Consider the following 20,217-nt stretch of genomic DNA (forward strand, 5'->3'; position numbering starts at 1 on the left):
GAAAAGAAGATTAAAAGCATTCAGATCTCCTTTTCTGAAAGAAGAAATAAAATTGTTCTTATTTGCAGATGACATGATTGTTTATGTATAAAATCCCAAGAAATCTACAAAAGCCCTTATATAAGAAAGTGCAGTTAAGGTTGCAAGATCCCAAGAAGCATACAAAAATCAACTGTATTTCTATATACTGTCAATGAACATGTGGACACCAAAATTAAAAATATAATACCATTTACAATCACTCAAAAAAAAAAGAGAGACATACTTAAGTGTAAATCTAACAAAACATGTTCAGGACTCGTATGCTGAAAACTACAAAACACTCATGAGAGACACTGAATAAATGGAGAAATATACCATGTTCATGAATTGGAAGACAATGTAGGAGTATATCAATTATTCTCACATTGATATATAGGATAAAACACAATTCCAATCAAAATTACAGCATGATATTTTGTGTATACAGACAGGCTTACACTAAAATGTAAATGGAAAGGCAAAGCAACTAGAAGAGGTTAAAAAATTTCTTTAAAGAAAAGTGGGAGGAATCACACTACCTGATTTAAGACTTACATAGCGACAGTAATCAAGGCTATCTCATAATGGTAGATCCATTATGACAAATAGATCCATGAAACATAATAGGGAACTAAGAAGTAGCCCCCATAGAAAGTATGGCCAGATTATTTTTGACAAACTTGCAAAAGCAATTCAATGGAGAAAGGATAGTCTTTTCAACAAATGGTTCTGGAACAACTAAATATCCACATGCAAGAAAAATGAACTTTGACCTAAATCTCACATCATAAACGACAGTGAACCCAAAATGGTTCAAAGATTTAAAAATAAAACTATAAAACACTTAGAAGAAAACATAAGAGAAAATCCTCAGGGTCAGGGACGTTGTGGCCTGTTCTTAGACATGACACTAAAAGCATGATCTATAAAAGAAAAAATAACTACCTGGACTTCATCAAGAGTTAAAGCTTTTGCTCTGTGAAATACTCTGCTAAGAGAATGAGAAGACAAGCTACGGATGGGAGAAAATATTTGCAAACCATCTATCTGACAAGGGACTCATATCTAAAATACATAAAGAATTCTCAAAACTCAATGGTAAAAAACTAAACAATTCGATTAGAGACACTTAAAAGATATGAAGAGATATTTCACTGAAGAGGATATGCAGAAGGCAAACACATACATGAAAAGACATTTAACATCACTATCGATTTGGAAAATGCAAGTTAAGACTATGATGAGATACCACTACACACTTACTAAAACAGCTAAAATGAAAAACAGTGTTTATGCTAATTGCTGGTGAGGATGTGTCTCATACATTGCTGGTGGAAATGAAAAATGGTACAGCAACGCTGGATAAGACTGGCAGTTTCTTTACAAACCGAATATATATAAACACATATGTTAATCCATGCAATCATACTCCTGAGCATTTATCACAGAGAAATAAAAACTTATGCTCACACAAAAACCTGTACACAAATGTTTATAGTACATTTATTTGTAATAGCCCCAAATGGAAACAAAATGTCCTTCAAAAAGTGAATGGTTAGGGGCTTCCCTGGTGGCGCAGTGGTTGAGAGTCCGCCTGCCGATGCAGGGGACACGGGTTCGTGCCCCTATCCCGGAAGATCCCACATGCCGCGCAGCGGCTGGGCCCGCGAGCCATGGCCGCGGAGCCTGTGTGTCCGGAGCCTGTGCTCCGCAACGGGAGAGACCACAGCAGTGAGAGGCCCGCGTACAGCAAAAAAAAAAAAAAGTGAATGGTTAAACACAGGTGATACGTCCATACCGTGGACTATTACTCAGCAATAAAAGAACAAGCTAATAACCTAAATGGATGTCAAGGGCACTACACTGACTAAAAAAAAAAATCAATCACAAAGGTCATACATACATGATGAAAATTATAGAGACGGAGAACAGATTAGTGGTTTTCGGAGCGTGGGGACGATGGTGGGAGGAGGAATTGTGACTATAAAAGGAGCATCACAAGGGACATCTCTGATAATGGAATACTCCTATATCCTGAGGGCCACACCCAAATCCACACGTGGTAAAATGGCACAGGACTCCACACATGCTTTGTGCCATTCCCTCTACTATTTGTGCATCTATAATTATTTCAAAATAAAGTTAAAAAAAATCTGTTGAGTGAAGTCTGAGAGTGGTCTGCCTTTCACAGTCCTAAAGGGATTCCATTGCATTTCTCTTTCTGCTTCAATATTTTAATCCCTTTCAAAATGTTAAAAGGCTCAAAGCCACTGTTTTTATAATTCCTTACTTACAATTTCTTCCAACTTCCTTGGCTGTCAATGAGCTGGGACTGTGGACCAAGCCACAGCTAATTCAGAGAATGGAATGAAATGAAGTGAGAGAGCGCTGAGGCCATGCGCAGGGCTTACCCTGATTTACTACTTGGAGGTACGGGGGCGGGCGAGGGCTCTGAGGGGCCCATAGTCTACAGAAGCTCTGGAAAGGGCGAGAGGCCATTGCTCAAGCTGGGCCCTTCAGGTGGCCGTGGCTGCCAGACGCGGAGCAGGTGAAGGTCAAGCATCAGCTCTACGCCCACCTTCCAAACCGCGCCATCAGGGTGGGACACTGCACACACAGTCAGCAAAGGACACAGGGCCCATCGCACTTTGCACTGTGCTCATTCTTACCACATGTGCCAGGGAGACCCAGCACATGCCGGGATTGGTTCTTGGTGGCACACCTAGGAAGGCTGGGACTGTTAGCCAGAGGCTGTGCTTTACAAGAGACTGGAGTCCACAGAACAGTAAGGACTTTTGGTGGTGTGAGGGGTAGGGAGGATCGGGGACTGGCTAGGAAGAGGTCTTACCTCTAAAACAAGGTCTGAATTTTCATGCCTTCCAATCGTAGTGCTTTTATTCAGGACAAAATAGCCTTCTGCACTCTTTAGATAGGCTTTCATATTCTCTGCTTTCCCTATAAAAGGTTTTCAGAAAACAATTTTGTTAGAAAAATACAGTCCTCTAATTATTCAATGTCATATTTAGAATGAATGGAATACACCATAATGTCCACAGGAGAAGTCAGCAGAGGTAGGAGTGGATAGCTGGATTTAACAATGATCACAATGATAATTCTGCACATTTTTAAGACTGTCCTTTTAACAGTGATAGCCGGCATAGATGAGCTTGCTTCTGATCACAAGAGGACATCCTTTATGTAACTCAGAGCACAAACAAGCAATAGCAAAAAAAAAAAAACCCAAACAAATCTGAATTCCACTGATAACCGCTCTCCACCTCCCATTAAGCTTAGTTTGGGGTTAGTTATCTGACAGAATCAAATACTCAGTGTTACTAACCCACCACTTACTAGCTCTGTGACTCTGAGTGAGTTACTTATTCTCTCTCTATGCCTCTGTTTCCTCATCTGTAAAATGGGGCTAATGATACTCTGTATCCCAAAGAGTTTTGTGAGGATTAAATGTGAAGCATCTAGAATGGTGAATGCTACACTAAACACCCATTTGTCCTACTGTGATTGTGACTGTTATTAATCTTGGGCTTCTGAACTTTGACTCAAGAAACTCCAACTTCTACAGAGCTTCTTAAAGTGTGGAAGAGTCAGTCATCAAGGAAATGGGCATTAGAAGATACTTTCTTTTTAAGTCACCGCATTCCTTCATATATTTAGGTTGAAAAAAAAATGATTTCCAAAGACAAAATATCAAGATTATAGCTTGGCTGTACGGTCAAGACTCTGTACGTATCTTTTGCTGGCATTTTATTATGAAAATGTCAAACACACAGAAAAGTTGAAAGAAGTGGATGGTGAACTTCTATAGAACAATCACCCAGATTCTACAATCAACATTTTGTTCTATTTGCTTTATCACATATCTACCCATCTATACATTTTATATTTTAATGCATTTCAAAGTAAACCCTATACATGTTTTTAAATTTTATTTATTTATTTTTGGCTGTGTTGGGTCTTCGTTTCTGTGCGAGGGCTTTCTCTAGTTGTGGCAAGCGGGGGCCACTCTTCATCACGGTGCACGGGCCTCTCACTATCGCGGCCTCTCATGTTGTGGAGCACAGGCTCCAGATGCGCAGGCTCAGTAGTTGTGGCTCACGGGCCTAGTTGCTCCGCGGCACATGGGATCTTCCCAGACCAGGGCTCGAACCCATGTCCCCTGTATTAGAAGGCAGATTCTCAACCACTGCGCCACCAGGAAAGCCCTATACATGTTTTTTATTTTTTTTATTTTTATTTATTTATTATTATTATTTTTTTTTTTTTTTGCGGTACGCGGGCCTCTCACTGTTGCGGCCTATCCCGTTGCGGAGCACAGGCTCCGGATGCACAGGCTCAGAGGCCATGGCTCACGGGCCCAGCCACTCCGCGGCATGTGGGATCCTCCCAGACCGGGGCACGAACCTGTGTCCCCTGCATTGGCAGGCGGACTCTCAACCACTGTGCCACCAGGGAAGCCCATATATACATGTGTTTTAAAACATAAAAATTTCAGTGACTTCAGCTGGTTCCAAGATGTTGATGATAATTCACATGATATTTGAAATCTGATCCATCTCAGTGCCATGTCAAAGATAGCCTCTTTTCTTTTTTTTCCTTTTTTTTTTTTTGGCTGTGTTGGGTCTCCGTTGCTGCATGTGGGCTTTCTCTAGTTGCGGCGAGCGGAGGCTACTCTTCCTCACAGTGCGCAGGCTTCTCATTGTGGTGGCTTCTCCTGTTGTGGAGCATGGGCTCTAGGTGTGCAGGCTTCAGTAATTGGAGCACGTGGGCTCAGTAGTTGCGGCACACGGGCCCTAGTTGTGGCTCGCAGGCTCTAGAGTGCAGGCTCAGTAGTTGTGGTGCACTGGCTTAGTTGCTCCGAGGCATGTGGGATCTTCCTGGACCAGGGCTCGAACCCGTGTCCCCTGCATTGGCAGGCGGATTCTTAACCGCTGAGCCACCAGGAAAGTCCCCAAAGTCTCTTTTCAACTGAAAGGTCACTGAAGTGTGAAGTTGTTAGACTGTGGATAAAAACAAAAATCATCTAGGTCTGACCGTAGAGGGTCTCCGGTCTGGCTCTGCTTTCCATCAACATCTCCATCATCATTCCATCACTGAATCCCTACTAAGTGCCAGGCACTGGGCTATCCTTTTACACACATGGCCTCTTTTCATCCTCAGAACCACCCTGCGAGGCAGGTGTCAGTATTGTCCCACTTTACAAATGAGGAAACTGAGACTCAGAGAAGTTAAGGTCACACAATAGTAAGTGTGTGACAACTCTGAGCCTTTGCATGTAACCAGTGTATAAACCTCCATTGCTGCTGGTGGGGCAGAGTAGGGGTGGGGGAATTGCACTGTCTGCTGACACTTGGCACATGTAGTAAAAGAAAGTCCTTGAAACCAGCATTCTATCCTCTGAAAGGAAGACGTGACCCTACCTGGGGGTAAGAGAAATAAAAATAAGCAGGATAGTTTATATTTGTAAACTTTGAGGCCTGTGGATGTCCCACAAATATTGATGCTTTCAGATAATGAGAAATACATTTGATTAAGTTCGCTGTCATGTATACAGGGGAAAAGACATTTCCTCTTCCCAAAGAACCATGCTCTGCTGCCTTCAGTTATTAATCTTCAATTGCAGAGGACCATGTTAGCACGCAACACATTCAAGTCTAATTAAGCTAAAATGGAAACTTCCAAGAAATGTCTCTTCTGCAGGAAAACCACAGGAAACGCCACTAATCTAAAACTTAAACTTGGATCATGTGCATATTTGTTTTTTAGCTCTCACCCCAGACGTCCCCAAGGCTGGGGTCTTCTCTCTGCTCAGACGTCCCCCCTCGGGGCAACCACCTGACTGACCACTCTGGCTAAAGGCACCCTCAGTCATGTTATTCCCCTGCTAGTTTTCCCCTGCTGTGTTTCCTTCCTTGTACTTATCATTCTCTGACATGTTCTTGTTCCTTTCTTTAGTTATGCTTGCTGTTGGTTTCTCTTTCACTAACATATATGTTCCTGGAAAACCAGGACTGTGTTCATTTTGTTCAGAAGCGATTCTTCATGGGTATTTTGTGTTTGTACCCATCTTCAGAGCAAAGGCATTGAAAGATTTTGTCCTGCACTCACTTTCCGAGGCTGCTTGTATGGCAAACAGCCTGGGAGGATAGAGGTAATGTTTCTAATAAAGATAACGGCTCCTTCTGGGGCAAAAGTTGGGCAGGTTTGCTAGCAGCCCCTTTCAAAGATTGCAGTTTCCTGAGTTTGGAGTTCCTTACCTGGGACACAGACCCACTGTGCGCACAGCATCCACACTGGCTGCTCTGCACCACCCCGAGGGACTTTCAGGGCAACAGGAACCAATGTGCATATGCAGCTCTGGCTGCCTGTTATGTCGGCTGTGCTGTGAGTAATCAAGTTCTTTGTTTCTGGCCCAGGAGTCTCTTGTCTTCTGCTAGGAACTATAAGCTGGGCAGGCTAACTTACTAACTTTCAAACAGGGTCAAATGTCAGACCCTTTGCAGTTCCTGCCAGTTCTGTGCATTACCCCTTCTCCAGGGTAGGGGGCGGCGGGGGGGCAGAACCTGACACATAGTAGGTGCTTGGGAAACACTTGCTGAGTGAATGAAAATACAAAGGACACCTCAAAGCAAGTCAGTACAGCCAGCTGGCTAGGAAGCTTTGATAGTAACTACCTTTCATTTTTCCTGTCAGTATCTAGCTTAGATGACTCCTTGGAAAACCTAAATTCTATCTCTTTAGCTTTTGGATTGGACAATATTTCTCCACCTTCATTTTGCCCTGTGCATCACTTCCTTGCGTGAAAACACTGTCAAAGTAATTTGAATGTGTGGAGCTCTGTGAATTCGTTCTTACTCAGCGCCATGGAGCACCAGCCACAGGAAAGAGCAAAAGGGCTTCAGTCATCTGCGTTCCCCCGACCACTTTGGATGGCTCAGAATTGGGCTATAGGAGCAAACTTTCTTTTGAGGTTTACAGTGGCCTCAAAGTTCCTTAAAGAAGGGGAGTTCAGGTAAGGGGCGGGTGTGTGTGTGTGTGTGTCTCTGACCATTGGGTGGGTGTTGTCCATAAATCAGGGGAAACGGGTTCCTCTCTTAATCCCAGCTATACTCACAGGACATCCAAGAGCTAGTGCCCAGGAGAGGCTTAAAGCTCCCGTGCCGCCTCCCTTGGGGGGCGAGGTAGGGGCTGCATTTAGGAAGGAACGGCTGGTGTTGGGGCACCTTTTCTGGGGTGCTCCTGGCGACCGGAGCCTGGATCAGAGAGTTCGGACTCGGCTGGCGCCGGGTCCCCTGCCTACCCCAACGCCCTTGACCTCGCAGGGCTGGCCTCCTCCGGCCCAGGTTTCCGCCCGCCGCCTCCTCGCGCGCCGCTCTCACCTGGCCAGAGGAAGAAGCCCACGCCTCGTCCTCCGCCGAGAGCCCTGACCTCCGCTCTGCCGCCCTCCCGCGGAGTCTCCAGGCGAAGGCCCGCAGCCCGCGCGCCCGCCCGGCCTTTTTACAAACGTCGCCACGGCAACGCCATTCTGACGGCCGAGCTGGGGAGGGGCGTGGCGTGCGCGGTGCCCGAGGATGAGGGGGAGGTGCGCTGGCAGCACCCGGCCAATTACAGCCCGCTGCAGCGCTGCGAGCCCTCTCCGACCTGCCCCCTAGAGGTCCCCAGCCCCGTTTCAAGGATGGAGAAACAGGCTCAGTGTTCACAGAAGTAGCTCCAAGTCTTACAGCGGGGAAGGAGCAGACTCGAGAATCCTCCCTACTGACCTTAGCTCTAGGCTCGGTGCGTTGAGGAGGGGGTGGTCAGGCGTGGGAGGGTAATGGAGCTGAACCACGAGAAGCTTGGAGGTTAGTACCCCCCGTCCCACCCGAATCTCTAGTTCTCTCTGTTGTGGAGGAGAAAACAGAGTAAGCTGGGGGGACCATCACTTCTGGGGGTGGGGGTGGAGATGGGAGATGGATGGGGTGGAAGGAACACTTCTGAAAGAATGGAAGATTCTCCCCCGTGCTAGGGAAAGGGTATTAACAAGCCCACAGCCTTACTGTTCCTGTCCTTCCCTGTCAAAACTCGCGTTTATTCATTCATGTGTTCTTTACTTCTACAAACATCACCTGAGTCCCTATAAGGTCAGACGGTGGCCCCAGTGTTGACCTGGATCAGATCCTTAAGAAACCCCCCCGCACTCCCCATGGGCACGGGGCTGGGGGATGGAGCGTGTGGAGAAGACATGCAAATGCCAACTATCTCCCCTCACCCCATGTCACCTTTTTCAAATCAGCCCCTTCTGTCTGGGAGCAGAACAGACCTGCTGACTACCTACAGAATGCCTCATTTCCCTGGCAGGAAATGACGGACAAGGTGCCCCAAGACAAACTCAAAATATTCATCTGAGAAAGATGAAAGATGGCAGACTCCACTCTAGTCAATTAGAAGAAGATATAAGAGAGAAAAATCATGGAAATCGATATGGGATGGAATATATGGTAAAGATGCTCCCACATGCCTAGAGGCTCTTAGAAATGCACATTCCCTGGCACAGACCTCAGAGATTCTGATTAGGCAGCTCTGGAGCATGGTCCAGGAATGAATGTGTTGCATTCTTTCAAATTCCTTGTGCATTTGTTAAAAGCTTGGCAAAACCTCAGGACTTTTTCAACCCTGCAGTTGAATCGCAGAGCCCTCCCAGCACTTGTCCCTAGAAATCTCTTCCAGGCCCTCAGTCAGCCTGGAAGGTTCTGCCTGGGTTAGTTCCATTCGACCAGAAAGACCTTAGGAATGTATGAGGAGTGACCACAGAGGCCGGGGCCCTGAGTGGTAACTTCAGAGGAACAGAGAGGGTCAGGCTCAACTCTCCAGGCACATTTCTGCCTCAGGGCCTTTGCAGTTACTGTTTCTTCTCCCTACCAGGCACTTCCCCCAGGGATCTCCTTCAGCTCCTTCAGATTTTTACTCAAATGTCACCCTATTTAAAAGGGTCTTGGAATTCCCTGGCGGTCCAATGTTTAGGACTCGGTGCTTTCACTGCCCGGTTCGATCCCTGGTCGATCCTGCAAGCCCCATGATGCCACCCAAAAAAACAAAACAAAACAAAAGACACCCCCCAAAAAAAACATGAATAACAAAACAAACACCTCACTCTATTGCTCTTCCCTTCATCTTACCACTCCTCTAACATGCTATTTATTTAGTTTCCTTCTCTTATTTGTTGTCAGTCTCCCCACTCCCAACTCCCCCCTGCCCCCCAACTTAAGCTCCATGAGGGCAGGGTTTTTTTTTTCTCTTTTGTTCACTGCTGTATCACCAGTACATAGAACAGTGCCTGAATGAACGAATGAGTGAATGAACAGGGGCAGCCCTTGCCACCCGCCCACAGCCTTGCCTCCTACTCTTGAGCTGCTGAGCTGAACTGTCCTTACCCCAGGACCTAGGCTTCTGTAGCCTTGGCCCTCGCCAGCCCCATGCCCATCTCCATGCTTGTCTTCAGTGTCATCAACATGAGCACAGAATGCAACCCTGCTCATTGCCAGCCAGACCCTACAGAGCCCATCCAGGCCAGCCTGGAGCCGGTGCCGCCCTTGGCCCCCCGATAGGCTTGGGAGAGCCTATGTTGCCATTAGTCCATCTCTCGATGAGGAAATACTAAACGGAGAACAAAGCTGACATTCAGGCTCACTGGAGCAGAAATTGCCAAATCTTGATTGGACCCTGCCGCTCCCCACAGGATGCCACAGTCATCTCAAAGGGTGTGTGAAAGTCTTAAAACCCAGTTCCATGTCATCCACTTAAATTTCAAAAACAGAAACTAAAATACCCCAATAACTCATGGCTTTATCATAGCATGTCCTGGGCTGAGTGAGAGTTGTACTTTGCGATGATGGGGTGTTCAAAATACTGCACCTGGGGAATTCCCTGGCGGTCCACTGGTTCGGACTTGGTGCTTTCACTGCCCTGGCCCGGGTTCAATCCCTGGTGGGGAAATTAAGATCCCGCAAGCCACAAGGCATGGCCAAAAAAAAAAAGATTTCTAGCTTATATGGGCTCCTTGGTGATGCCTGTAATCAATCAATCTTCTTGAGCTCTGGGTGGCTACCAAGGCTGTACTGTATCTCCATCAACATCAGGATGCTGGTGTCTGAAAGGCCTGGGTCCAGGTCCCAGCTTTGTCATTCCCAGCTGTCCTCCTAATACTGGAGCGAGTGATGTTAACTCCGGGCTTTCCACCCGCAGGGCTCTGTCCCAGTCCTTCCTGTGGATCATCTCATTTAATCCTCAGCATAACCTGGGGCAGTAGGTGTGTGTGAAACACCTGGACCTCGGAGCTCTGCAGAGAAGCGCCCAAAAGTGTTGTGACGGGTGTTATTTCTATCACGTCACTCCCACTGGAACAGGAAAATAGGGCTCAAGAGCCATGGAGGTGTGTGACCAAGGTGACACAGCCAGAACAGGATTTGAATCTAGATGACTGTGATGGGACGGTATTTTCCCCGGGGACCACAGGTGACAGGTGTCACAGCCACGAGACACCCATGCTCACCACCTGCTTTCCCTCAGCCCTGAACAATCTGGGCTTCTGGCTGTCCTGAAGTTTGGGCAGTGCCTGCAGCAAGAGGGGGAGGGAGCTGAGGCCAGGAGGGGGTAGCTGGGGCTTGCCAGGGACCTCTCCTGCCACCCACTGGGCTTCTTTCCTGCAGGACCTCTGCCCCATAAAATCTCATTGGGCCGCAGTTACCTTCCCTGGGCTGTCCTTGACCGGGAGAGCCCATCCACTGTGCCCCCTCCCCAGATCTGCTTGTTGTCCCCTGCATTCCAACAAGAAATGAATGCTGGCCTCCTGCCTGGAACAGGTAGGGAGCTTGCCCAGCCTTTAAGGGGTAAGAGAGAGCCAGGGAAAGAGCTGGAACAGGAGAAAGGGAGTGTAAAAGAGAGAGAGAGCGCTCGAAGATCAGGAAGTAGCTAAGCTGTTGAGTAGGTGTCAGATGGGAGAGCAAAGGGCCACTGGAGGCTCCACAGTCCATTACTAACCTGACGCTATGGGCTAAGGAAATGCAGGTTTTTATACACACACACACACACACACACACACAGGTTCACAAAAATAAATTCAAACCACAAAATCACAGCTGGTCACTGAGGCCTTCTGCGGCCGTGCTCACCCCTTTCCCCTGTCAGAAAATGAGAAGTCACCCAGGTGTTTTCTCAGATACAGACAAGGCTGGTTGGGACATTCATCTCTTGCAAATCATAGATCTGCCAGGGGGCTTCCCTGGTGGCGCAGTGGTTGGGAGTCTGCCTGCCAATGCAGGGAACGTGGGTTCGAGCCCTTGTCTGGGAGGATCCCACATGCCGCGGAGCAACTACGCCCGTGAGCCACAACTACTGAGCCTGTGCGTCTGGAGCTTGTGCTCTGCAACAAGAGTCCGCGATAGTGAGAGGCCTGTGCACCGCGATGAACAGTGACCACTGCTTGCCACAACTGGAGAAAGGCCTCGCACAGAAACGAAGACCCAACACAGCCAAAAATAAATTAATTAATTAATTAAAAAAAATTAAAACAAAAACAAAAAACCACTGTCTCTAAAAAAAAAAAAAAAAAAAAAAAAACCAGAAAAAAAGCTTTGCCAGGGAGGTCAGTCTGTATGTTCTGTTTGAAAACTGCAGATGAAGGGTGCTGATCCCACCTCTGATCGGCCTGGTTTCGTTTGTTTGTTTGTTTTATTCTGTCTGTACCTCACTTCTCTCACCTGTAAAATGGAGGTAATAACAGCATTGACTGTAAAGACAAAATGGGTTAAATGTGTGAAGTAGTAAACTGTGCCCGGTACCACAGACTCCTTCTGTGAATGTCCGCGTTGCTGTCTGTCTGTTTGCTTGTTTTTGTTGCTTTCTTGATGATGTGGGAGGACAGCACCATCTCAACCCGATCACAGCCATCCTGGGGAGAGCTTTGATTTGCATCGTCTCAGTCCCAACCCAGAGCAAACTTGACCTCAGAACACTCGCATATCATCTTGCTTGTTGCCCAGGGACATTTCTGGGTGTGGGTGTCAGAGGCAGGCTGAGCTCCCCTGATCGCTGCTAGAGGGATTCTGAGAATCCAGCTGGTCTCTGTGGCGTGGCATGTGCAAGACAACTCCATATATTCGACTTCCAGGCATCCAGGCAAATCAACCTCCACTACTTTTTTTGGGGGGATTAACAATGAACCACTATGAATGAGGTTAACCAAACTAGCTAATATTTACTGAGGCTTGTTAGGTACCAGCCGCTATGCCATGCACTGTTTTATTTAATTCTTGGCCCAACCCATTTCACAGAAGCGGGCTCAGAAAAGTCAAGTAACTTGCCCAGTTACAAATCTTGTAAGTGATAGGTCCAAGATTCGAACCCTAGCTGTTGGACTCCAGCATATTTTCTTTTTTGTAAAGTTTTGTTTTCAAAACATAATATACATCTCGAAAAGAGCACAACTGATAAGTGTACACTTGAAGAATTTTCACAAAGTGTATGCACCCACCCTAACCAGAACCCAGAACAAGAAGCAGAACATCACCACCCACCCCCGCCCCTCCGAGAAGACTCCCTGTGCTCATTCTTGTTACCCCCTCCCGCTTGTCTGACTTCCAATCATAGATTAATTCTGCTTGGTTTTGAACTTCATGGAAATGGAATCTTACAGATTCCATTTGCTGCCTGGTTTCTTTCACTCAACTATGTGAGGTTCGACCACGTTGTCTGATGTAGCTGTGGTTCATTCATTCTCACTGCTGCATTGCATTACACTCTGTTATCTATTCCTGCAGAACAAATTACGGCAAACTTAACGGATCCCAAAAACACACACTTATGTCACAGTTTCTGTGGGTCACGAATCCGGGCACTGCTTAGCTGGGTTCTCTGCTCAGGGTCTCTCCCAGGCTGCAATGAGGGAGGTGGCCAGGGCTGGGGTCTCATCTGAGGCTCAGCTGGGGAAGGATCCTCTTTCCAGTTCATGTGGTGGTTGGCAGGATACAGTTCCCTGAGGGTTGTTAGTCTGAGGGCCTCACCGCCTTGCTGGCTGTTAGCCAGAGATCTTGCACTGTTTCTTGCCATGTGGGCCTCTCCATAAGGTGGCTTGCTTCATCAAAGCCAGTGAGAGTCCATAGAGAGAGTCTCCAGGCAAGATGGAAGTTACAATCTTCTGTAACATAATCACAGAAATGACATGCCCATCACCTTTGCAGCATCTACTGATTAGAAATAAGGTACAGTCCTGCCTACTCTCAAGGGGAGGGGACACAGAGGTGTGAACACCAGGGATATTTGGGGGCCGTTGTGTATGCCTTTTGGTATGCACATGTGCACATATCTCTTGGGTATATATCTAGGAGTAGAATTTCTGGGTCACACATACATCCGGCTTTATGAGATTCTGCCAAACATTTTTCCAAAGTGCAGGCACCCTCTACACTCCCTCAGCAGGCTATGAGCTTCCCAGTTAGAGCACATGCTTTCAATACACTCCTCCCCTCTCTCCTTACAGAAGGGGTGTTTGAGCTGGGGCTCTTTGGGACGACAGGTCCTAATTCTGGCCCCATGTCAGAATCACTGAATTCCCGGGCCGCTTCGCCAGACATTCTGATCATTTGAGGGCTCAGATACAAACTGGAAGGTCCACTCCATGAGGCGAGGATCCCTGTATCCTTGGTGCCCGGAGCAGTACCTGGCAGCAGTTCCTGGCAGGTACCAGGTAGCTGGCACTCAATGAATGTTTTTTTGATTAAGTGAATGAGTTTAGGAAATATTGTTCAAGAGATGGGCCCCAGGGCGGGTATAAGCTGCTTAAACGGGAAGGAAACTTTGTTGTGTCTGAGGCTGTGTGTATTTTTCTGGGAAGAGGGCTCAGAGCCTCAACCAGGTATGTCCCCAACAAAGGTTAAAGACCGCTGTGATTGGATACTCTCCGGCTTAGGTATTTTATCACATGAAGAAAGACTTGGTCCCAGGGTAGGTGGCATGGGAACTGTGGACAAGGTCCCATGGTCCTTAGAAGTAAAAAGCGAGACAGTGCTTCCCTGGGGTGGCTCATAAACTGACACCTTGCTTGTTTTGTCCTTTGACCCATGGTAGTTCTTTTGGTACATCTAGCCACTGCCTGGCCTCCTGGGACCCTCCCTGTGTCTGTCTGTTGAACAGAAAATTCCAGGAGGCCTCGGTGCCCTGAGTTTCCATCAGGGGCAAGCCAACATGAGCCCTAGCTTTTGAAAAACCCCTTTCAATTCATAGAAAGCCTCCCAGTTTATCTGGTTTGAAATGACCTCATCCTTTGTCACCTTCTCTCTTGTTTTCTGGAGGTTTCTCAGCGTCTTGCTGCTGTCCGTATTCTTTTCTCATGTGAACAGTGCACCTATTTTGGGCATTTTGTCGTTGTTGTTTTGGGTCATTCCCGTCACACAATTTTTATATTCCTTTCCAGTCAGATCAACCTCATGCCTCTCTAGACATTTCTTCTCAGGTTTCCTCTGAATCATTTCGTTTGGTCTAAATATGTCCAGTGTTTCCTCCTTCCTCACTGCACTCCACATAGACCCTCTCTTTTCCCCGGAACAACTGTTCTTTTCTTTCGAATCCCTGACCCAAATTCTCATCTTTCACCTTGTTTTCTGACTTCTCCTAAGAACTGATTGTTTTTTGAAACTTAAGCCTCAAATATCATCCCTTCTAATCTGGGTCTGAATTTGGATCACGGTCAAGAAGCAGGGGAGACAGGAACGTGGATGGGTAATTAGGATCCTCAGCAGAAGGGCTGAGTGTTCATCGGTGGGGGGGTCAGAGGGGCCTGGGGATGGAGGGAGAGGTATCTTCTTCTGCCTCGGGTAGGGCTTAGGGTGGGGTTGTCAGGAAAAGCACTAAGAAAAAAGGACCCATTTGACTTGAGTTCTGAAGGATGAGTAGGATTTCCGGAGGCAGAGCAGGGAGAGAAGAGGATGGTCCAAGGCAGGAGCAGTGGGAATGGAGGCCAGAACATGAGTCATCAGAGAAGCTAGGGACAAGAGTACAGAAGGAGAGGGGGGGCCAGGTGCTGAGACCGCAGACTGAAGGTCCATGGTCAGCCCTCAGATATGTTTGTCTGGCTTTCCCAGCGTGTTAAAAGACTTTTAATTAATTGCTGAAGGGAGAGGCCTCTTTCTGTGGAGTGACAGAGAAACCTATTCAAATTGTCCTCAGCATGAATGCAAATTCACTGGTTACCAAAAATGAAAAGTCTAGAGGGAACCTCTGGGTTCAGGCTCAGATGATATCATGAGGCCTTGACCTCTCTCCAGCTCTCAGGGATTCTTTGAACCATGTGGATCCAACCTTAGACAGAATCTCTCTATAATGGTCACAAAAAGGCAGCCGAAGCTCCAGCCCTTACATCTTCTCAGCTTTGAATTCCATAGGGAAGGATAAGAATCTTTTTCTTAAGCTTCCCCCAATGGCCTCACTGCTTCTCATTTTCTCTGGGTGGGTCAAAAGCCCATTCCTGAGCCAATTATTGTGGCCCAGGAGACTGCTCTGATTGGCTGAGCTTGAGCCACATGCCCAGCCCTGCAGCCAGAGGTGGAATCAACACCATCTCTGAGAAACTGGACTGAGACTAGGAGAAAGGTGTTGTCCCCAAAGGGGGATCATAACACCCTAATATTTTAGAAGAGAGGTCAATTGCTATTAGGTGACAAAAACCAGATGTCTACCACAGTAGCCAACATGTACAGATCATTGACATCTGGATTTATGCCTTTTTTTGGGAAAATGGGAATATCTGGCAATACCTGGACTCTCTTCTTGTATATAGATCAACAATCTGCTGGGGCTGAGAAGAGGCTCCCTCTTTAGATACAGCCTATGTTCTGCCTGCCCAATGCACTGATCATATTTCCTCTCGGGCTCCTGGAAGCACTTGAATTTTTATTGCCAGCATAATTTGATTCTGTAAAGAAATCTGTTTTTCCCACCAGAATGGAAGAGCCAAATGTACAGGGGTCAAATAGCTCTCCTGTGCTCCCACAAACTCCTGAGGACAAATGCCTGGCCATTTTTGATAGTCTCATTCCTTGCTCATTTTAAAAGCCTTCTTTAAACAAATATTGAACACATAGTGATTTTAGAATCTGTTATCTGATAATTCTAACATCTGAAATCTTTGGGTGGGAGTGGCAGTGGGGTGGTGTCTCAATGTCTTGTTTGTTGTGTCTGCTTACTCTGGCTCATACTGACTTATTGCTTGGATGTTTAGTAATTTGACTGTGATCTCATTCTTCATTGAACTTAATCTGTGGGAATCCTGAGGGGTCTGATTCCTGGCTGCTTTGCTCTCGGAAGTCTTTTTTGTTTGTTTCAGCTGGATGCCAGGGATGCTAATAACCTCTGAACACTGACATTTATTTCCTCAACTTGGGAGTTTTCCCACTGAATACATGGAGTATAAACTTGAGCCCCAGACCCACGTGGTTACAAACCTTCAGGGTGATCATCATCATCATCAGTATTGTGGCCATTATTAGTTTTCCCCTCCAGAGCCACATTGAAAACTACAGGTTTTCATAGGCTCCCCTTTCTGAAAGTCCAGAAAAAAAAAGTTTTTAAGCCCTCCTCTTGCCAGGGTGTGGAGCATCTTTGAGGGTGCCAGCTTAATACAGGCATCTTAGACTTGGTGAGCTCATTTTTCAAGGCCCAAGGCTTAATCTCCCTTTTCCTGCACTTACTAAAGGCAAATGGCTTCCTCATTTGCTTATGCTTTGGTTGTAGCTCACTCTGTTTGTGTGTGTGTCTGTATGTTCCTTTGAGATTGCCTACATAAAAATTGTTTTTTATTCTGGGATTTTGGAAACACACACAAAACTAGAGAAGCCTGCGATTAACTCCATGTATTCATCATCCAGCTTCAACATTTTCCCAGTGTTCTCTCATTCTTTTTTCTTCCTTTTTGAGTTTTTTTCTAGGTTAATTTAAAGCAAGTTGTGTCATTTCACCCATAAAGACATCCTAACTGAAAGGACTTTTTTTCCTTTACATTATCCCCGCCTTGACATGATCACAGCTAAAAATACTTATTATCATTCCTGAATATCATCTATTATTCAGTCCATGCTCACATTTCCTTGATTCTCTCAGAGATATCTTTTTTACTGTTGGTTTGTTAGAATCAGGATCCAGACAATGTCCACACATTACACTTGGTTGTTATGTCTCTGAAATGTCTTTAATTCTGTAACAGCAACACCCCGCCCCTGACCTTTTTTATCCCCCAGCCACTGATTTGTTGTAGAAACTGGGTCTTTTGTCCTGTAGAACATTCACATACTGGATTTGGCTGATCACTTCTTCTTGGTTTCAGTTAACTTGTTCCTCTTTTCCCCATGTTTCCTGTAAACAAATAGTTAGATCTAGAGGTCTGAGGAGATCAAAGTCTTTTTGTTGTCCAGTCGCCTTCACAGGCGGTACTGTGTGATCCATCCTGCATCACACAGTGAGCACATAATATCTGGTCATCCTGTTTTTAACGATATTGAGATTGAATGGTAAGTCCAGTGCTAACAGACTGAGCCATCCATTATAAAGTCCCCAACGGCATTTTTTCCCCAAATAATTAACATTTTTAATTTTTAATTATGGTAAAATATACATAACATAACATTTACCATCTTAACCATTTGAAAGTATACAGTTCGGTCTTCCCTGGTGGCGCAGTGGTTGAGAGTCCACCTGCCGATGCAGGGGACCCGGGTTCATGCCCCGGTCCGGGAAGATGCCACATACCACAGAGCGGCTGGGCCCGTGAGCCATGGCCGCTGAGCCTGCGCGTCCGGAGCCTGTGCTCCGCAGCGGGAGAGGCCACAACAGTGAGAGGCCTGCGTACCGCAAAAACAAACAAACAAACAAACAAAACACACAAGTGCAAGGAGGAAGCCAGAATCTTGACAATACCTGGGCCCAAGGAAATCTTGGAAGACAGTGAGTTAAATAGAATAGTGAGGATAATGACGATGGTAGGAGAGCGTGTATGCTTTGTGGTCCTATGTACTAAGGGTTTTGTATACAAGCTCCCATTGGGAAGGCTACGAGCTAGGTGCCATTTTTATTCTCATCTTAAAGAAGAGGGATGTGAGCTAATTAAGCAGAGGGAAGGTTAGGGGGTTTTCCTGGCTGAGACCACAAGACAAAGCGGTGGTCATGCCCCCTAGACAGGACTTCATTGGCTGGAGATTTGATTGGCAGGAGAGCTGAGCGGCTTCTCCTGCCAGCAGCAGCCTGTGCCCTTCAGCCTTTCTTACACTTCAAGCCCTAAGAAAGGGCTTGCGTGCTTCCCAAGTGGCAACTTCTGTGCATTTAAAAATTTCCTCTTGAAAATCCCAGCCTTAGCCCATTCACAAAAGGTATCTGGGTCCTTTCTTGGCCGTGGCCCTAGTCGTATTCACCAAAGAGAAGAGCGTGTCCCATAAGAGCTGGCGGCTTTGGGAGGACCGGGGAAGGCGTCAGCTGGCAGGAAGCTCCCTGAAAGAAATAGAGGAATCCCCACCCATCCATGAGCTGCCTATTCTTCCCCCTTAGAAACGGGGCTTGCGATGTGTCAGGAACTGCAGGCATTTTGCCATTTAACCCTCACACTGCCCCACGGAGGAGGCCCCTTGCTAACAGTTTTGGTTGCTTTTGTAGAGGAACCTGCGATACAGAGGTCAAGCCACTTACTCAGGGTCATTCGGGGCAGCGGTGGGGCTTGACCCCTATTTGTTTGACTCCAAATCTGGCCTCTGAACTCTGAGAGACACTGCCGGCTTCTCGAGTGATGTGGGATGTGGATTCGAGTGAGCACGGCCTGGGCCGCGGTTCCCGTCCCTCTGCCACATGGACAGAGCCACAGGCCCAGTTCGCTGTGAAGGCCCAGCATCTTATACCAAGTCTCATTCTCACAGCCAGAGATATTAATGTGGAAATAGGACTTTTGATTCTTGAAAGGTCTGCTTGGTGAAGAGATGGTCAAACATTAAAACTACAAACTCCATTTTTGGGGGGGGGGCAATTCTGAAGCATAAGATGTGTAATTTCATCTCAGTGCTTCAACCGTGCAACCTCTGTGAACGGGTGAAGAGTTTCAAAGTTTTATACAGGAGGCTAAAAAACTAAGGCTCCTTGTGAAAATACTAAGTGTAAAACTTAGAAAAGAGGAATTCTACTTTCTGTTAATTTCTGCTTAAAGACAACGAAGATATACTCCCTGGAAGGAACGGATACCAAGACAGATGTACACAAGTGCCCTTTAGGATCCAGCAAAACTTAAAATGTATTATTGTTTTCTTCCTGACAAACAGGGATTTCTGACAACATATTAACAACAAGCCTGAAATGCAAACCTGAGTCCTGGAGTGAAACCCCCAGGAGCAATGGTGCGAGGTATCCAAGGGGGCCACCCTGGTAAGGGAGACACAGAAGGAAGGGGTGTGGAAAAGTGAACCTGGGCGGGGGAGGGCAGCAGGTGGGGAGGAAATCCTGTTTCTGCCACTTAGTAGCCAGGGAACGGTACCCTCTGTCAAATCAGCTTTCCCCTCTCTCTAAGGGGCCGACACTTGCCAGAATCCCTTGCGGGTTGATGGGAGAGATGAAGCATGTGTGGTGTGGAGCAGGTGCCTGCCCCTTGGTAAGTCTTTCCCCCAGTTGTGAATTCCACGAATTTGAAAGCTACTAGCTGTAGCTCTTCTGGGGACCCTGACACAGGTTCAACTTGGCCATTTCAGACCCTTCTCGGCTGAGGGATGTCCAGCGCCAAACAGGCTGGCACGTCCCTTGCGTTGTGTGTGAATGAGGCAGCCCAGGAATAAAGCATGTGAAACCTCATTATGTAAATCCTCAGGTTTTCAGTACATGACAATGGCTTTTTTTTGGGCCCTTCTCTGTCCCATTCTGTGGTCTGGTGTCTCTGCTTTGGGACCTAGTCTGCCAAGCCCTGGGGGCGGGGGTGGGCACTTCGGGGAGGGGTAAGCTCTCCAGAGGGCACATCAAAGGGAAAGTCACAACTCTGTCACTGGCCCAGCTCTCCCTGGCATTGCTTGGTGTGAAAGGAAACTGTCCTCTGCCTGAGGCAGCCCCATGTCACACAGAGACTAAGGCCTGTGATGTTTAATTCACAGCAGTGAGCACTGGAAACACCGCACCCAGGCTCCCTCAGAGCAG

General features: G+C 46.9%; 1 protein-coding gene across 1 annotated transcript in view; it reads right to left on the reverse strand.

Annotated features, from left to right (window-relative positions):
• LOC308610691 (forkhead-associated domain-containing protein 1-like) overlaps positions 1-3,782 on the reverse strand; it is a gene marked incomplete at its 3' end in the record, with an annotated part of 101,925 nt that extends 98,143 nt beyond the window's left edge. Inside the window, exon 1 of the mRNA XM_081259733.1 lies at positions 2,870-3,782. Coding sequence (XP_081115859.1) covers positions 2,870-2,962 — 93 coding nt within the window. The 5' untranslated portion in view covers positions 2,963-3,782. The remainder of the gene's footprint in view (positions 1-2,869) is intronic.
• Between the last annotated feature and the right edge of the window lie 16,435 nt (positions 3,783-20,217).

The sequence above is a fragment of the Mesoplodon bidens genome (assembly GCF_964165515.1).
Source record: "Mesoplodon bidens genome assembly, contig: HAP1_SCAFFOLD_205, whole genome shotgun sequence".
Lineage (NCBI taxonomy): Eukaryota > Metazoa > Chordata > Mammalia > Artiodactyla > Ziphiidae > Mesoplodon > Mesoplodon bidens.